General features: G+C 44.5%; 1 protein-coding gene across 1 annotated transcript in view; it reads left to right on the forward strand.

The window, feature by feature from the left end:
- Window positions 1-17,500, forward strand: part of rxrab (retinoid x receptor, alpha b) — a 50,255-nt gene that overhangs the window by 18,751 nt on the left and 14,004 nt on the right. Inside the window, exon 5 of the mRNA XM_048243572.1 lies at window positions 15,468-15,597. Within this exon, the coding sequence (XP_048099529.1) occupies window positions 15,468-15,597 (130 nt within the window). The remainder of the gene's footprint in view (window positions 1-15,467; window positions 15,598-17,500) is intronic.

Genomic DNA, 17,500 nt, shown 5'->3' on the forward strand with positions numbered 1-17,500 from the left:
CATGAGGGAAACATCCCAAAACAATGGCACCCATATAATTCTTGCTGTTTTGAGAAGTATTTATTTTCTTATGCAAGCATCATGCAACCATGCAAAAGCATGGTTGCATGGTTTACTTTGAATCTTGAAAAAAAAAATATTGACCTACCTACCGACCCATTTTTATTTTTTTCTTTTGGCTATTACTGCAAACAAGAATATTTTTAAGGAAGGCCTCATGACTGTGAAAATGGCTGACATTGAACCACAGTGCTTTAAATGGGAGCCCCCAGTATCAGTCATCAAGGCATCAAAATCTGCAGAAACACTTACAACACACAACATCACTCATAAACACACACACACACACACACACACACGACAGAACCACCACTGTTCAAGAGACCATTTGGGGCTAAATGTGCTTTTCTCATTTGGTTGTTTTCTGTTTGTTTAGAGCAGAATGAGCCACTGCTGTTCAAAGGGCCCATTTGTGTGAAATTATTATTATAATTTATGTTATTATTATTTATTATTATTTACTATAGGGTTCTAGAATAAATAAAACAGTGTGTTTGAAATAATGGAATTTGTGCTCTCTCATGAAGCTGGGTCGATGGGACATGGGGAGGGTGGGTCATGGGAGGGTCATGTACTTCGATCAGGGGGGAGGGGGCGTGGCACTGTGCCAATGCCTCACTCCTGCAAACTTCAAAACTTGAGAGCCCTGGGGGGAAGTGGTTGAGCACTGCTCTCCCATGCCTACATCCACGTCTGAAGTGCCCTTGAGCAAGGCCCCTAACCCCTCACTGCTCTCCCATGCCTACATCCACGTCTGAAGTGCCCTTGAGCAAGGCCCCTAACCCCTCACTGCTCTCCCATGCCCACATCCACGGCTGAAGTGCCCTTGAGCAAGGCCCCTAACCCCTCACTGCTCTCCCCCATGCCCACATCCACGGCTGAAGTGCCCTTGAGCAAGGCCCCTAACCCCTCACTGCTCTCCCATGCCCACATCCACGGCTGAAGTGCCCTTGAGCAAGGAACCTCACTGCTCCCTGAGCGCCGCTGATGTAGTAGGCAGCTCACTGTTCCGGGTTAGTGTCTGCTTCACCTCACTGTGTGTACACTGTGTGCTGTGTGTGTTTCACTAATTCACGGATTGGGATAAATGCAGAGACTATTTACCTCACAGGATTAAAAGAATATATACTTATACTGTATGCAGTTGTTATGGGAGTCATTGGCTGCTTAACTTATTTCTGAGCTAGTGGACAAACAGTTCATAGTGAGGAGTGACATTAAGTGGGTCTGGATGGAAGTTCTGCTATCAGTCTGACTTGAGGGAATGGCTGTGCTAGCAGCTGCTACATGCTAACCCTCTATCAGAGAGGGTTAAAGCGGAGCGAGAGGCATAAGCGTTGACAATTTCCATGTTGATTATGCAAGGGGGAGGGGGAAAATCCCCTTTATGCAGACCAGAGTAAACCCTGGCTGCACTAATGTCAATGGAGACTTGTGGAATTTTACCAATAAATTGGTCATTATGTCTTTCTGGATTTGTTGAGGGTTTTTTGGAAAATTTTGTCATAATCTGCAAGTGTTTGGGATCATTTCAAGCCTAAAAGTGTAATTTTTTTTTAGCGTTTTGTAATAAAATAACTTAATATCAGACCATGCTGCTGCCAGTTACTGTCCTGTTGTTAGCATGCTAGCTAGCCTCTTAGCTAAGGTAACATTTTAAACGGAGAAGTGTAATTTCTTTGAAATGACAACTAGTTGAATAACATTACTGACATTAGTTAATAATTGCAATAATGTCACATTCGCAATAATACCCACTGGCGATGGTGAGCCAGATACCTCAAAGAAAAAGAAGGGGTCATTCAATACGAAATATGACGAGTCATATTTAAAAAATAGCCTATGGTTTTAGCAGAGACCCGGTGACTCATGCACCAAGTCCTTTATGTGTGGTATTTGGCGATAAGTTGTCAAACGAAGCAATTAAACCATCAAAGCTAATTAGACATCTAGAGTCCAAGCATCGTATTACTTAAAGACAAACCCCTCGAGTTCTTTGAGCGTAAGAAACGCGAGCAAGAAGGACAAAAAAACTAGTCGTTAAAAGCAACCACATCGGTTGAGCGTGAAACAAGCTAAAAGCCTCATAGTGGCTAGTCGGATTGCTAAATCTAAGAAGCCCTTTACTATTGGGAAGAGTTAATTCTGCCTGCTGGTAAAGGCATGTGCAATGAACTCCTTGGGAGGCTGCAGCAAAACAAAATAGCTCAGGTACCGCTTTTCTGTCTATAGCACTGCACTGTCTATAGGCCCGATTGATGATATGTCAGGAGGATATTGAGGCACAGTTGTTAGAGAGGCCGAATGGGTCACCGTGGGTGCGATATCCAAGTTGGTTGAGTGAGTTGAAAGTAAGCTGCAGAGATTTCTTACAGAAAAAAAGTCACCGTTAGCTGCATATTTTAGTGATGAGGGCTGGGTGTCAAAACTTGCTTACCTGTGTGACATATTCGGGTTGCTTAATGACCTCAACCTGTCACTGCAGAGGAGAATGACGACTGTCTTTAAACTGGCAGATAGTCGCTGCATTTAAAGCCAAGCTTGATTTGTGGGTACGACGAGTGGATCGGGGTGTATTTGATATGTTCCAAACAGTAGTGGGGGTTTTGGGAGACTGAGGCCGGGCCTTTCTCTCGCAGCTGGTCTTGCGCGATCACCTTGTTAGCTTTCAAATCAGTTTGAGCGTTACTTCCCATCCTCCAAAGATCCACGGCAAACCAATGAGTGGGTCCGCCCACCCATTTGTCAATAGTCCTAACTTGTCAAGCGCGGGAGGAAGATCAGTTGATCGAAATTGCAAATGGCGGTGGTCTTAATAGTGTAGGCTATGAGGAAACCTCTCTGGCGGGTTTTGGATGAAAACCAAAGCAGATATTCCGAGATATTCCGAGAACGTTGCTACCATTTCCCACCACGTATCTATGCGAGGCCAGGTTTTCGGCAATGACTTCATAGTTATTGTTCAATTTTCACTTCTCTTTAAGTTCACGTTTTTCACATTTTTAAGAGTTTGTTACCTTCACTGTTTATACATAACTGGAGCTAGTTCTTTTCAAGTATTGCATGCACAACACAGAACATGGAACCCCCCCACCCCACCCACCCCCACCCCCCCACCCCACCGTCCGTGAAAAAAAAATTGGGAATCAAACCGGTCCATGGTACATAAAAGGTTGGGGACCCCTGCTCTATAGGCTAGTCTGTTTTGAGGGAATGGCTGTGCTAACAGCTGCTACATGCTAACCCTCTGTAGTCTGACTTGAGGGAATGGCTGTGCTAACAGCTGCTACATGCTAACCCTCTGTAGTCTGACCAGTCTGGCTTGAGGGCAGGAAAGAGACAGACAGGCAGCTGGAGGTGCTCAATTAAAGAGGGAGAGACTTCTCAAGAGAGAGGGGGGGGGACTTCTCAAGAGAAAGGGGGGAGGGAGAGACTTCTCAAGAGGGGGGGGGGAGACTTCTCAAGAGAGGGGGGAGCTTCTGGAGATGCTCAGTTAGAGAGTGCTAGCTTCTCCCTGATGGCCCGAGGGTGTGAGAGACTAAGCTAGACGTCTCATGCTAATTAGCTACATGCTAATACCACTCTGTGTGTCACCCTGAGCCTGAGGGGAATGACAGAGGGAGAGAGAGAGCGAGAGAGAGAGCAGGAAGAGAGAGACTGCTAGACGTCCAGAGACACTCGTTAATAAAGTAACATTTGCTGTTCCATAATAAAGACCTATAGCCTCAAAGGGAGACAGGGAACTTGGACCTCTGAGGAGACAGACAATTGGACGTCTCGAGACACCCTCAGTGGAGGAGAAATGTCCACACACACTAACTCTCTCTCTCACTCACTCCTCCCTCCTCCATCTGTTTGTCAGTGTGTAGATGTCATAGTGTGTCCCTGTTGAATCAGATCCTCTCTGGTAGAGATGTCTTCTGATGTCTTGTGTGTGTAATGAGTTAGAGCATGCTGTGCTGTGCTGTGCTGTGCTGTGTGTGTGTGTGTGTGTGTGTGTGTGTGTGTGTGTGTGTGGTCAAGCTGAATTAAATGTAGTCAGTGTAGAGTGCTCCAGATCCTCTAACATGCACTATTAAAATGCTTCAGGACAACCCCGCTCCATATAACCCTCTCTGTATTTCTCTCTCTCCGTCCTCTTTCCCTCTCTCATCCTCTCCCTCTCTCTCTCCCTCTCTCTTCTCCCTCTCCCTACCTCTCTCATTCTCTCTCTCCTCTCTCTCCCTCTCATTCGCATTATCTCTCTCATTCTCTCTCTCTCCTCTGTCTCCTCTGTCTCCCTCTCTCATTCTCTCTCTCTCCTCTCTGTCTCCCTCTCTCTCTCCCCCTCTCATTCTCATTCTCTCTCTCCCCTCTGTCTCCCTCTCATTCTCTCTGTCTCTCTCTCTCCCTCTCTCCTCTCTCTCACTCCTCTCTTCCTCCACTGGGCCTCATAGTGCTTATGACAGTTGTATCATGGAGCAGAATGCTGCCCCGAGCCCTGGCTACTATGAGGCTATATTTAGTGGGGTCCTAAAAGCCCTGGCTACTATGAGGCGATATTTAGTGGGGTCCTAAAAGCCCTGGCTACTATGAGGCGATATTTAGTGGGGTCCTAAAAGCCCTGGCTACTATGAGGCTATATTTAGTGGGGTCCTAAAAGCATGTCCTCTTTAGCAGGAAGCGGCAGGCCCTGACATGCCCGTCTGTAAACACAAGCTGACCAGGACCATGCACAGCAACAGAGCCAGACACAAACACACAGACCAACACACACACAAACACCAACACACACACAAACACCAACACACACACAAACACCAACACGCACAAAGACATACACACAAACACCAACACACACACAAACACCAACACACACACAAACACCAACACACACACACACACACACACACACACACACACACACACACACACACACCAACAGACATACACACAAACACCAACACCAACACAAACACCAACAGACATACACAGAAACACCAACACACACTCAAACACCAACACAAACACCAACAGACACACACACAAACACACACACACAAACATACACACAAACACACACATAAACACACACACACACACACATGCATGCATGCCAGAGCCCTTATTTACAGACCACAGGATTATTGTGTGAGAGAATCTCTGCAATTAATAATAATAATAATAATAATAATAATAATAATAATATGTTTTATTTATATAGCGTCTTTCTCAAGCTCAAGGTTGCTTTACAAAGTCGGAGCATGACGACTCAAAAAAAAAAAAACATACAACAAAAATATATACAGTATCACGACGAGTCTATGCAGTGGTGGAGGATGAGAAGTGCTCCTGAAACAGAAAGGTCTTGAGCGTCTATGCAGTGGTGGAGGATGAGAAGTGCTCCTGAAACAGAAAGGTCTTGAGCGTCTATGCAGTGGTGGAGGATGAGAAGTGCTCCTGAAACAGAAAGGTCTTGAGCGTCTATGCAGTGGTGGAGGATGAGAAGTGTTCCTGAAACAGAAAGGTCTTGAGCGTCTATGCAGTGGTGGAGGATGAGAAGTGTTCCTGAAACAGAAAGGTCTTGAGGTGAGCGTTGAAGAAGGAAAGGAGGGACAGTCATGGAGGGATTGAGGGAGGGAATTCCAGAGCTTAGGGGCCATGGTGCTGAAAGAGCTGCTGCTAGGGTAGAGTTCCAGAGCTTAGGGGCCATGGCGCTGAAAGAGCTGCCACCTAGGGTAGAGTTCCAGAGCTTAGGGGCCATGGCGCTGAAAGAGCTGCCGCTAGGGTAGAGTTCCAGAGCTTAGGGGCCATGGTACTGAAAGAGCTGCCGCTAGGGTAGAGTTCCAGAGCTTAGGGGCCATGGTGCTGAAAGAGCTGCCACCTAGGGTAGAGTTCCAGAGCTTAGGGGCCATGGTGCTGAAAGAGCTGCTGCTAGGGTAGAGTTCAGAGCTTAGGGGCCATGGTGCTGAAAGAGCTGCCACCTAGGGTAGAGTTCAGAGCTTAGGGGCCATGGTGCTGAAAAGAGCTGCCACCTAGGGTAGAGTTCCAGAGCTTAGGGGCCATGGTGCTGAAAGAGCTGCCACCTAGGGTAGAGTTCCAGAGCTTAGGGGCCATGGTGCTGAAAGAGCTGCTGCTAGGGTAGAGTTCCAGAGCTTAGGGGCCATGGTGCTGAAAGAGCTGCCACCTAGGGTAGAGTTCCAGAGCTTAGGGGCCATGGTGCTGAAAGAGCTGCCACCTAGGGTAGAGTTCCAGAGCTTAGGGGCCATGGTGCTGAAAGAGCTGCTGCTAGGGTAGAGTTCCAGAGCTTAGGGGCCATGGTGCTGAAAGAGCTGCCACCCTAGGGTAGAGTTCCAGAGCTTAGGGGCCATGGTGCTGAAAGAGCTGCCACCTAGGGTAGAGTTCCAGAGCTTAGGGGCCATGGTGCTGAAAGAGCTGCCACCTAGGGTAGAATTCCAGAGCTTAGGGGCCATGGTGCTGAAAAGAGCTGCCACCTAGGGTAGAGTTCAGAGCTTAGGGGCCATGGTGCTGAAAGAGCTGCCACCTAGGGTAGAGTTCCAGAGCTTAGGGGGCCATGGTGCTGAAAGAGCTGCCACCTAGGGTAGAGTTCCAGAGCTTAGGGGCCACGGTGCTGAAAGAGCTGCCACCTAGGGTAGAGTTCCAGAGCTTAGGGGCCACGGTGCTGAAAGAGCTGCCACCTAGGGTAGAGTTCCAGAGCTTAGGGGCCACGGTGCTGAAAGAGCTGCCAGCTAGGGTAGAGTTCCAGAGCTTAGGGGCCATGGTACTGAAAGAGCTGCTGCTAGGGTAGAGTTCCAGAGCTTAGGGGCCATGGTACTGAAAAGAGCTGCTACTAGGGTGAGAGTACTAGGGTAGAGTTCCAGAGCTTAGGGGCCATGGTACTGAAAGAGCTGCTGCTAGGGTAGAGTTCCAGAGCTTAGGGGCCATGGCGCTGAAAGAGCTGCTACTAGGGTAGAGTACTAGGGTAGAGTTCCAGAGCTTAGGGGCCATGGTACTGAAAGAGCTGCCACCTAGGGTAGAGTTCCAGAGCTTAGGGGCCATGGTGCTGAAAGAGCTGCCAGCTAGGGTGGGAGTTCAGAGCTTAGGGGCCATGGTACTGAAAAAGAGCTGCTGCTAGGGTAGAGTTCCAGAGCTTAGGGGCCATGGTACTGAAAGAGCTGCTACTAGGGTAGAGTACTAGGGTAGAGTTCCAGAGCTTAGGGGCCATGGTACTGAAAGAGCTGCTGCTAGGGTAGAGTTCCAGAGCTTAGGGGCCATGGCGCTGAAAGAGCTGCTACTAGGGTAGAGTACTAGGGTAGAGTTCCAGAGCTTAGGGGCCATGGTACTGAAAGAGCTGCCACCTAGGGTAGAGTTCCAGAGCTTAGGGGCCATGGTGCTGAAAGAGCTGCTGCTAGGGTAGAGTTCCAGAGCTTAGGGGCCATGGTACTGAAAGAGCTGCTGCTAGGGTAGAGTTCCAGAGCTTAGGGGCCATGGTACTGAAAGAGCTGCTACTAGGGTAGAGTACTAGGGTAGAGTTCCAGAGCTTAGGGGCCATGGTACTGAAAGAGCTGCTGCTAGGGGTAGGGTTCAGAGCTTAGGGGCCATGGCTGAAAAAGAGCTGCTACTAGGGTAGAGTACTAGGGTAGGGAGTTCAGAGCTTAGGGGCCATGGTGCTGAAAGAGCTGCCACCTAGGGTAGAGTTCCAGAGCTTAGGGGCCATGGTGCTGAAAGAGCTGCCACCTAGGGTAGAGTTCCAGAGCTTAGGGGCCATGGTGCTGAAAGAGCTGCCACCTAGGGTAGAGTTCCAGAGCTTAGGGGCCATGGCGCTGAAAGAGCTGCTACTAGGGTAGAGTACTAGGGTAGAGTTCCAGAGCTTAGGGGCCATGGCGCTGAAAGAGCTGCTACTAGGGTAGAGTACTAGGGTAGAGTTCCAGAGCTTAGGGGCCATGGTACTGAAAGAGCTGCTACTAGGGTAGAGTACTAGGGTAGAGTTCCAGAGCTTAGGGGCCATGGTACTGAAAGAGCTGCTACTAGGGTAGAGTACTAGGGTAGAGTTCCAGAGCTTAGGGGCCATGGTGCTGAAAGAGCTGCTACTAGTGGAGAGGCTGGTGCGAGGGGACAGAGAGGAGATTCTGGTTAGAGGATCTGAGGGAGCGGGAAGGAGTGTAAGGGCCCTATCATGACATTCTAAAGTGCCTCGTCACTCGTCAAAAGTCTATTCAAATTTAGTAGGATGTCCAGTTTACATTGGGAGGGGTTTCGTTATCAAACATGGAGCGCATGGCGCAACAAGGTGTTCCTAGGTTTTTTAATCAGTCATATGGGTGTGTTTGGGGTGTAACATTTATTGAAACCAATGAGAATGACATCTGTCATTCCCTTTAATGGCGCAACGCGCGATATGTCAAATAAATGCATCGGTATTTTGGCATTAAACGGCGCATTTGAAGGAGGCTGCTTGCGAGACCGTATGGAATAGTCATTCTTAAACCATGCATTACTAAAACCTAGCATAGCCTTCACGCATTTGCACTCGTCTATTATTTGAACTCATTGGCTTGAATGAATTCATTCAAGTGAAACTAACTTCACCAAGGTGTCAGTCAACGAAGACAGTTATATGCAGTTACTTTCACTATTGACTGACAATGGGTTACCATCGAAAACATAGGCTGGAAAAAGCAACACTTACCCTAATGTTGCTCAAATGACTGAATAAAACAACATTTATCCTGCAGAGGAGTTGCTTATATCTTGTGACAGTGCTTCTTCAGCTGTGCTCCATCGTGTCTCGCCTCCCCTAATCACTTTTAACCGTCATTACCAATTTGCAAATGATGGTGAATAACTACTCATTATGAGATGTATAGTATTTCGTAATATCTTTATTCTAATTATGTTTCCCATTGTAATCGTGCAATTTGTAATGCTTTGCATGGACGTGTGCTGGTGTGCGTTCATGAATGATAGAAGGATGGTGCATGCACCTGCCAATATGACTGTTGACATGCGCTCTTAAAATAGCATATGAACAACTCGCCATTGACTTCTGACCAGGTTTAGGTGGTGTACGATAGCAATTTTTAGACAACGCGCCAGGCCCCTCCCTAGGTTGTTAATGGCCACACCCCTGGGCGCAATGTTTAAAAAATAAACGGGCAAAATACCAAATTAAACTTTCCGCAGGTTTGGATCTTAGTGAACTGTGCAGTACTGACCAGTACAGTTTGTGTCTTAGTGAACTGCAGTACTGACCCCAGAATAGTTTGTGTCTTAATGAACTGAAGTATTGACCAGTACAGTTTGTGTCTTAGTGAACTGCAGTACTGACCCCAGTACAGTTTGTGTCTTAATGAACTGCAGTACTGACCAGTACAGTTTGTGTCTTAGTGAACTAAAGTACTGACCAGTACAGTTTGTGTCCTAGTGAACTGCAGTACTGACCCCAGTACAGTTTGTGTCTTAGTGAACTGAAGTACTGACCAGTACAGTTTGTGTCCTAGTGAACTGCAGTACTGACCCCAGTACAGTTTGTGTCTTAATGAACTGCAGTACTGACCAGTACAGTTTGTGTCTTAGTGAACTGTGCAGTACTGACCAGTACAGTTTTTGTCTTAGTGAACTGCAGTACTGACCCCACACTCAGACACGTCAAACCCCCGGCGTCTCAAACCAAAACTCACTTATACGATGAGCGCAATGTTGTTGAGACCATTGTCAAAATTAATACAAAACCTATAAACACAAAATAACAATAATCTCGTTCGGATGCACGCTCTCTGAATGCCCTCTCTTTTATTCTCTCTCTCTCTCTCTCTCTCTCTTTCTCTCTCTCTGTCTCTCACTCTTTTTTTCCTCTCATCTTTTGTCTCTCTATCATCTGGTTCTGTTTAAAAGCTTGTTTGCCTCTGACGTGGTCACCATTGAAGAATGTTTTGTAGACCACAAACTAATTTGCTTACACATTTCAGCTCTACCCCGTCATTCAACCCTGAGCAGAAAGCAAAGGAAAGCCCTCCTCTCCTTATATATATATACTGTAGGAGTATGCAGTACATGAACAAGTTCAGTTTTCTTGTAGTCAGATTCTGTACTGTTGTGTCATTTTGCAGTGTCTTGGTTGGGACTGTTAGACGGCCTAATACAGCTTGTCCTAACTGCATTCGAGCATCTGACTGTGGCTTTGCATTGAGTGCTCTCTGTCCACACTCAATCTGTTACTCATACTGGTCTATTGCATCATTAGTGTTCTCTGTCCACACTCAATCTGTTACTCATACTGGTCTATTGCATCATTAGTGTTCTCTGTCCACACTCAATCTGTTACTCATACTGGTCTATCGCATCATTAGTGTTCTCTGTCCACACTCAATCTGTTACTCATACTGGTCTATCGCATCATTAGTGTTCTCTGTCCACACTCAATCTGTTACTCATACTGGTCTATCGCATCATTAGTGTTCTCTGTCCACACTGGTCTAATCATTAGTGTTCTCTGTTAATCTCATACTGGTCTATTGCATCATTAGTGTTCTCTGTCCACACTCAATCTGTTACTCATACTGGTCTATCGTCGATCATTAGGGCTCTCTGTCCATCATTAGGGCTCTTATTTCTCTGTCATCATTAGGGCTCTATTGCATCATTAGGGCTCTATCGCATCATTAGGGCTCTATCTTGCACTCCAGCGCAATTGACTTTGTATACTCACGCTTTTGTCTTTACTATTTTGCAGTCAGCGCATGTTGGAATTTTCCCTCCACAGGTACATGTGTGCCCCACAGGTGAGCAAGCAAAGAGGGGCGTGTTCGGCGCTTCGCGGTCCGTGTTCGGCCTTAACGGTCCCTGTTGATTTTTTGCAGTTTCAGAAAACAATTCCGCCACAGACCAGGAACCTCCTGGTCTAAAGTCATGGCGCAAATTCAGATGCTATTTTAAGGGTGCATGCATGGCCACAGGTCTGCAGGAATGAATGCTATGCACACTGATCTACAGACACCCTGTGCACAGATGGAAACATTCAAAGCCTTGATAATATTTGTCCGTTTCCCGGTTTTGTTCGTGCATTGGTCAACTAAAAATTTAGTAGCCCATATAGGCCTAGTACATCTACATGCAATATCTTTACAACAACAACGCCTAATTACGACCTATTAATTTGGACAACTTTATACAGCCCTATAAAGTTAAAGTTATCCTTTAAAGTTATCCTTTAGTTTTGTTCCAATTTACCGTTGTGTATGGCTTTAAACGACGTGTGCGCTTTTAACACCAGCCTATAAGCATTATTCCAGCTGCACTAAGGTTTTGACAAGCACCACAATTTTGCCTACCTTGTTGTAGCCCATCTGAAATAACTCCAAGCTTTGCTATGTTCCCTCCATCCTTTCGTTGTTTTCAAAAAACATCTTATATCCATGATGGTCTTGAAGTCTTGAGTTTGTGAATTTGCTTAAATAAGCTTATTATGTGCTGTTAACCAGCAACCATAGACAGTAAAAGAAAGCAGCAAGTAGCCTTGGCTACAATTTCTGTAGTTGCTGCGTCCATTCATTGTTATTCTTTCTCCTGCTCAAACAAAAGTTGTGCGTGCATTAAGTTGATGATAACGTGTTTACAAACTCTACCTTACATAAAATATTGTGAATAGCCTACTGTCATGCAGTTAATGGGATACTGTGCAGAGTTGGAAAGTTAGGTCAACTTGGAAACTGTTTGTCGTTGTTGAGTTGCCTGATGGTAATACAGCCGTAGCTAACACCTGCAGGAGCGCTTGCTTGGGCGCCTGTGTTGCGCAATGCACTTTGCTCCTCTCATCTATACGAAGCAGTTCCCATTTCTCCAAACCATACATAACAAATATTGCTACACGAGGGAAATCAGTGTGGTGTCCGGTGTGAAAAAATAGGTATAAATCTAGCGTACACATTTCTACTAATCACGGATGTGTTGATAACATAAATTAGGAAATATTAGAGGACTTAATGAGACGTGATGTTGAAATGCATGCCGATGCCATTTAACCCAAATGCCCCAGCAGCAGCATGAGAGAGGAGAGCTTATCTGACAGAAGATCATTGTCTATAGTGAGGTAATGTTAGATTACATTGCAAAAAAGTGATTCAGTGAGAGTGATCCCAAAACATCGGAAAGTGACATTTCTGTCATACATTTTGTCAAGAGGAAAAATCAATAGCAAACTGTTCCCAACTGACTATAGCGCTGTGAACCGTTCCTGGCTGTGCCTGGCAAATCCGCCATCATAATAGCAATCCGCAATGGAACAAGCGTGCCTGTTGTTAAAGGGAATATGAGATGATGCTCTAATTGGTTTATTGCACGTTACGCCCAAACCACACCCATGAGTAATGTAGCTACTACAGACCACCCCATTTTACTAGATTTTCTTTACTAGATTTAGAACATTGTGTTAATCTCTCATGAGGATGCAGTTAGAACATGGTGTTAATCTCTCATGCAGTTAGAACATGGTGTTAATCTCTCATGAGGATGCATTTAGAAGATGGTGTTAATCTCTAATGAGGATGCAGTTAGAACATGGTGTTAATCTCATGCAGTTAGAACATGGTGTTAATCTCTCATGAGGATGCATTTAGAAGATGGTGTTAATCTCTCATGAGGATGCAGTTAGAACATGGTGTTAATCTCTCATGAGGATGCAGTTAGAACATGGTGTTAATTTCTCATGCAGTTAGAACATGGTGTTAATCTCTCATGAGGATGCAGTTAGAAGATGGTGCTAATCTCTCATGAGGATGCAGTTAGAACATGGTGTTAATCTCTCATGAGGATGCGTGAAGACGTGGTGTTAATCTCTCATGAGGACGTGGTGTTAATGTCTCATGAGGACGTGGTGTTAATCTTTTTGTCTGTCAGACTCTTCGCCACGCCAAGCTACTCCACTCCCTTTGGTGCCTTGATAAAGCGCTGTATAAATGCAATGGTGGCCATGTCCTGTTCTGTTGTTGTTCTAGATACAGTATATACAGTATGTGGTGATTAATGGTGTCTGTCCTGTTGTTGTTCTAGATACAGTATATACAGTATGTGGTGATTAACGAGACTGGATAGTTAACTCAACAAGACTGGATAGTTAACCAGGTAGTACTCTAAAAAGTAGGGTTACAATATATATACAGTATGTGGTGATTAATGGTGTCTGTCCTGTTGTTGTTCTAGATACAGTATATACAGTATGTGGTGATTAACGAGACTGGATAGTTAACTCAACAAGACTGGATAGTTAACCAGGTAGTACTCTAAAAAGTAGGGTTACAATATATATACAGTATGTGGTGATTAATGGTGTCTCTGTCCTGTTGTTGTTCTAGATACAGTATATACAGTATGTGGTGGTTAATGGTGTCTCTGTCCTGTTCTCTGTCCTGTTGTTGTTCTAGATCAGGGGTTCTCAAAGTTTTGATTGGTGAGGGCCAATTCAGGGACCCAACATTAGCTGAGGGCCACCAAAGGGTGGGGGGAGAAAAAGAAAAAAAAACCTGGAAAAAAATCCCATTTGTATCATTTTAATGAGCAGGTTGCATCTCTACAGTTTATATTTACTGCATTAAACCCCATTTGTAATGATTTTAATGAGCAGGTTGCATCTCTACAGTTTATATGTATAGCATTAAACCCCATTTGTATCATTTTAATGAGCAGGTTGCATCTCTACAGTTTATATGTATAGCATTAAACCCCATTTGTAATCATTTTAATGAGCAGGTTGCATCTCTACAGTTTATATGTATAGCATTAAACCCCATTTGTATCATTTTAATGAGCAGGTTGCATCTCTACAGTTTATATGTATAGCATTAAACCCCATTTGTATCATTTTAATGAGCAGGTTGCATCTCTACAGTTTATATGTATAGCATTAAACCCCATTTGTATCATTTTAATGAGCAGGTTGCATCTCTACAGTTTATATGTATAGCATTAAACCCCATTTGTAATGATTTTAATGAGCAGGTTGCATCTCTACAGTTTATATGTATTGCATTAAACCCCATTTGTATCTTTTAATGAGCAGGTTGCATCTCTACAGTTTATATGTATTGCATTAAACCCCATTTGTAATCATTTTAATGAGCAGGTTGCATCTCTACAGTTTATATGTATAGCATTAAACCCCATTTGTAATCTTTTAATGAGCAGGTTGCATCTCTACAGTTTATATGTATAGCATTAAACCCCATTTGTAATGATTTTAATGAGCAGGTTGCATCTCTACAGTTTATATTTATAGCATTAAACCCCATTTGTAATGATTTTAATGAGCAGGTTGCATCTCTACAGTTTATATGTATAGCATTAAACCCCATTTGTAATCATTTTAATGAGCAGGTTGCATCTCTACAGTTTATATTTATAGCATTAAACCCCATTTGTAATGATTTTAATGAGCAGGTTGCATCTCTACAGTTTATATGTATAGCATTAAACCCCATTTGTAATCATTTTAATGAGCAGGTTGCATCTCTACAGTTTATATGTATAGCATTAAACCCCATTTGTAATGATTTTAATGAGCAGGTTGCATCTCTACAGTTTATATGTATAGCATTAAACCCCATTTGTAATGATTTTAATGAGCAGGTTGCATCTCTACAGTTTATATGTATAGCATTAAACCCCATTTGTAATGATTTTAATGAGCAGGTTGCATCTCTACAGTTTATATGTATTGCATTAAACCCCATTTGTATCATTTTAATGAGCAGGTTGCATCTCTACAGTTTATATGTATAGCATTAAACCCCATTTGTATCATTTTAATGAGCAGGTTGCATCTTTACAGTTTATATGTATAGCATTAAACCCCATTTGTAATCATTTTAATGAGCAGGTTGCATCAGTTTATATTTTTTGCATTAAACAATTAAATTAAATTATAAACAATTAGCATTAATAATAATAATAATAATAATTCATAACTGAGGCTAAACCTGGCAAAACTTGTGAAAATCTTAAGAAAAATTGCAATGCACACACAATCCCTGGGGTTCTCTTCCCTCAACAGACAAATTTGGGATATAACAGTTCTGGTTGCAGTCCATTTCAAGTACAAATTTATTTAGAACAAACAGTCTCAGTGTGCCTTGCTTCTTATCAGCATAGGCCTTATTCAGGGCCAATTCCAGCTACCAAAGCACCACAGGAAAACCTGACGGCCACTAAACTTCACTAATTGGAGATTCATTCTTTTCAAAGCACACAGTACAGTTGTACAGTTTTAACAGTTTTACAGATGTTATCAGATGTTATCGCAGGCCGCCAGAAATGTTTCTGCGGGCCGCCATTGGCCCCCGGGCCTCACTTTGAGAACCTATGTTCTAGATATATACAGTATGTGCTGATTAATGGTGTCTCTGTCCTGTTCTCTGTCCTGTTCTGTTGTCCTGCAGCCCAATGACCCAGTGACAAACATCTGCCAGGCGGCCGACAAGCAGCTGTTCACCCTGGTGGAGTGGGCCAAGAGGATCCCGCACTTCTCTGAGCTGCCCCTGGACGACCAGGTCATCCTCCTCAGAGCAGGTACACACTGTGTGTGTGTGTGTGTGTGTGTGTGTGTGTGTGTGTGTGTGTGTGTATGACCAGGTCATCCTCCTCAGAGCAGGTACACACTGTGTGTGTGTGTGTGTGTGTGTGTGTGTATGACCAGGTCATCCTCCTCAGAGCAGGTACACACTGTGTGTGTGTGTGTGTGTGTGTGTGTGTGTGTGTGTGTGTGTGTGTATGACCAGGTCATCCTCCTCAGAGCAGGTACACACTGTGTGTGTGTGTGTGTGTGTGTGTGTGTGTGTGTGTGTATGACCAGGTCATCCTCCTCAGGGGGTCGTTTCTAGAAAGCATCGTTTGCTAACTTGCGTCGCAACCTTGGTAGTTCGAACTCTCAATCGCAAACAAGGACGCAAAGTTTGGTTGTTTGAACTACTGCCCCTAGGCAGTCGCACTTGTGTCATTCCTTGGTAGTTCCTGTTGGTGTCCGGAGCGCCTAACCAAAAATCCCAACCGCCTAACCAAAAATTTGCTATGGATGTTTATTTCGCGGACTCAATGATTAATCTATCCTGTAGCTTAATTTTGATGAAGACACTGCTCCCCTACTTGGCTCATTCTTGCTATTTATGTTAATTAAAGTATTGCCTTGCTTTTAGTATTATAATCTTCACAGTCCCTAACAACAGCAGTGGTAAATGGTGTAGTGGCTAAAGCAGATGACTTATTATCCCAACGCTGTAGGTCTGATTTTCTTATGATGTGAGATTGTCCTCTTGCTTCTCGCTACCTGCAGGTGAGCTAGTGTGACACGTAGATTAAATTGTTTTTGACTGATGTATACCTACCTATTGTACTCTCGATGTAGAGTAACTATATACATAAATATGTATGGTCAAAACCTATTGTTGTGTCTCGTAGGCCTACTCAGAGATAAAAAGAAGAGATAGGATGCTTAACTCGCCGAAAGCACGAGTGCACCAACGCCGCCGTTAAGCCACGGTGACAGTTGATAACCTATGGGATACCCAGATATTTGTCCAGGCTATATATTTTTTCCAACACAGATATTTAACACAAATAATGACTCATATTGGTCTGCTTAAGTTAACTGTTTTATATGCTTGCAATAGGTTTAGGTTTTGGCTGATGCCAATGACAATACCAGCATTAATCACTCGGTTTAGATTAGAAACATGTCGACATAGGCCGTGACAGAACATTTCTAGGGGGTGGGGTATTACACGTTTCCACTGTTTCCACCAATGATCTGTATCGCTGCATCATCAACAACGTTGTTGGAACTATGGTGTTCGAACGTCGGAGGTAGCGAATTGCGACACAGGTACGATGCTTTCTGGAAACAGGTGTAACAGTGTCGTTGTTTGGTCGCAAGTTGCGTCGTACCATGGTGGTTAAGCAATGTCGTTGCTAACTTTTCTAGAAACGACCCCCAGAGCAGGTACACACTGTGTGTGTGTGTGTGTGTGTGTGTGTGTGTGTGTATGACCAAGTCATCCTCCTCAGAGCAGGCACACATATACACTGTGCGCTGTGCTTCTTCTGGAATGTTGGGCTGCCAGCTGTTGATCCCTTGATCCCTTCATATCCTGGCAGCTCGTGTTTGCATTCTCTGAATGCGTGTGTATGTGTGTGTCTCTATGAGTGTGTGTGTGTGTCTCTGAGAGTGTGTGTGTGTGTGTGTGTGTGTGTGCTGAGACAATGTATGTATTAACATGTGAATGAGGCTTATTACAGCACATTTCCTCTAAGTGTATGCATTTGTGTGTGTGTGTGTGTGTGTGTGTATGTGTGAGAGACTGCCACTTGTGAATGCGTTCCCCTTGAGCTGTCAGTAGGACACAGAGAGCCCACCCAAAGCAGCCAGGGATGAGCTCTTAATCTGCCTCACGCTGTCTCTCTGGGTCTCTTCCGCTCC

The sequence above is a fragment of the Alosa alosa genome, chromosome 5, assembly GCF_017589495.1.
Source record: "Alosa alosa isolate M-15738 ecotype Scorff River chromosome 5, AALO_Geno_1.1, whole genome shotgun sequence".
Lineage (NCBI taxonomy): Eukaryota > Metazoa > Chordata > Actinopteri > Clupeiformes > Clupeidae > Alosa > Alosa alosa.